This window comes from Propithecus coquereli, unplaced genomic scaffold (genome assembly GCF_000956105.1).
Source record: "Propithecus coquereli isolate 6110/MARCELLA unplaced genomic scaffold, Pcoq_1.0 Scaffold456, whole genome shotgun sequence".
NCBI classification, from domain to species: domain Eukaryota; kingdom Metazoa; phylum Chordata; class Mammalia; order Primates; family Indriidae; genus Propithecus; species Propithecus coquereli.
This window is the reverse complement of record NW_012150352.1, coordinates 1873330-1875390: the sequence shown is the minus strand read 5'-3', so window position 1 is coordinate 1875390 and position 2061 is coordinate 1873330. Positions and strand designations below refer to the sequence as shown.

At 63.9% G+C, this 2061-nt stretch overlaps 1 protein-coding gene across 1 annotated transcript in view; it reads right to left on the bottom strand.

Moving 5' to 3' along the window:
• Positions 1-811: 811 nt before the first annotated feature.
• Positions 812-2061, bottom strand: part of SLC25A1 (solute carrier family 25 (mitochondrial carrier; citrate transporter), member 1) — a 3160-nt gene continuing 1910 nt past the window's right edge. The window contains exons 5-7 of the mRNA XM_012654953.1: positions 1800-1936; positions 1647-1720; positions 812-1470 (exon numbers count right to left, since the gene is read on the bottom strand). Of these exons, the coding sequence (XP_012510407.1) occupies positions 1356-1470; positions 1647-1720; positions 1800-1936 (326 nt within the window). The 3' untranslated portion in view covers positions 812-1355. The remainder of the gene's footprint in view (positions 1471-1646; positions 1721-1799; positions 1937-2061) is intronic.

Below are 2061 nucleotides of genomic sequence, written 5' to 3'. Positions count from 1 at the left end.
CTGAGCCAAACACTTGCATGACTTTTCTCCCACCAAAGCACTGGGACAGGAAGCTACCTCCTGCCCCCACACATCCGGGAGCACTGGTTGACCCTGTCCTGTCCAAGGGTGCCCTCCACTTGGCTCATGGGCTGTGGAGGATGGGCCTGGGCCATGGAGACCTGCAGGCTCAGAGCTCTGTGGCCTCTGGCCAAAGGAACACTCTCTGAGGCTTAGGGCTGTGGGGTGAGGTGCCCAGAGGTCCCCAAGGCCTTGGTCAGGCAGCGCCGCCAACAGCAGCCTGGGTGGAGTGAGGAAGGGCCCTGCCTGCCCAGAGCCTCAGGGCAGAAGCTGGGCACCCCCACCTGGAGTACTTCCCTGGGCCTCCTTCCCACAAGCAGCCCACTTCACAGACTGCCAAGGGGGCCTGCACCCCCACCTTTCCCTGGGCCTTCCCCGACAATAGGGGCAGGCAGGCATCCTGGGAGTGCTGTGTCCCGGGCCCCACCCTCCCCTCTGCTCACTCATGCTGCCTGCCAGGCTGCCTGGAGGCCTCGTGAACACACCGTTTAACCGACCCTGCGGGACCTTCAGGCCACAGGCAAGGCCTGGACATAGCCCAGATCCTTCCTGGCCTGGTGCTAGGCCTCTCAGAGAACCAACACTGTGGCCCCAGCTGCCCTGGCCCGGGTGGACACTGGGCTCTCCCTGTCCCCTGGCTGCAGTGTCCTCAGGTGAGGGGTGAGCTGGCTGCCTGCAGAGATACAGCCACCCCTGCCCACCCACAGACGGGCCCACGCAGGAACGGATGCAGGGGCACGAGGCTGCAACAGGATCCGGTTTATTCTGCCTTGGCAGGGTGGTCCTGAGAGTGGCAGGTGCCACCCTGTTCCGGGCGGAGGGAGGGCCCGAGGGCCACTTAAGGCCAATGGTGGGAGAAGCTGGGGGCATGCAGCCCCTGGAATGCGGTGAAGCCAGGCCAAGGCCCGGAGGCAGCTGTGGTAGGCCGGGGCAGGGTGGGAGGCACCGGGCTGGGACCGGGCCATGGCTACAGGGCCGCGGATCCATGCCACATGGGCACCCTGGGACGAGGGGCACAGTGTCACATGACACAGAACGGGAAACACAGGCACAGGGCTCACAAGGAAGCACATGGACAAGTGGGCACAGATTCACGGAGGGATGCCCAGCCATAGCCAGACACGTGGACACAGTGGTGGTTTCACACACAGACTACAGGGGAGTCACGGCACTACGGGGCACGCAGACTCAAAGGACACGGGAAGGCCTTTTGGCACTACTGCACTGGAGTCACACGAGCCAGGGCGTGGGGCTGTTCTGCGGGCCCTGGGCAGGCCCCACGTGTGCCCACAGGCTCAGTCCGTCTTCCACACCTTGTTGAGCAGCTTCACCACCTCGTCGTAGATGATGAACACGATGGCCAAGTCCAGGTGGACCCAGCCCAGACGGGGGATAGTGCCCTTGTAGAACCTGGGTGGGGGAGGGGCAGAAGGTGAGCAAGGCAGGTAAGGGCAGGGTCCCTGGAAAAGGCGACCCCAGATATCAGAGAGGAGAGAATGGAAGGCTAAAGGGGATGCCTAGGGCACGCTAGGTCAGCCAAGGAGGGTCCAAGGAGGGTACGATAGCCCTGCCCATCCCCCACTCACGCCTTGAGACCCTCATTCCTCAGGATCTGCAGGCCACAGTCCCATGTGTTTCGGTATTTATGCGCCTCCAGGCCCTGCAGGACACCAGCAGGCCAGAGCTCAGCAGTTAGCTGCGGCCCAAGCTACCCCTACCCATGCCTGGCCCCATCCCACCTGCATGCGGGTCTTGATCACGTTCAGAGGAGTGTTCCCGAAGACGCTGGCTGCACCTGCGATAGCTCCAAAGACCCCAGTGATGAGGGGGTTCATGGGCCTGTTGGGGTTGTCCCCTAGATAGGGGTGGAGGTGCAGTCAGAGGGTGTTGGAGGATAAAGGGGGCCGGGGTGTTGAGGGCTGGGGCGGAGCCTGGACCAGGCCTGAGGAGGGGCCCCCCACGTCCTGGAGTATCTGGAGGTGGGGCCCTGGGGCGTGGACG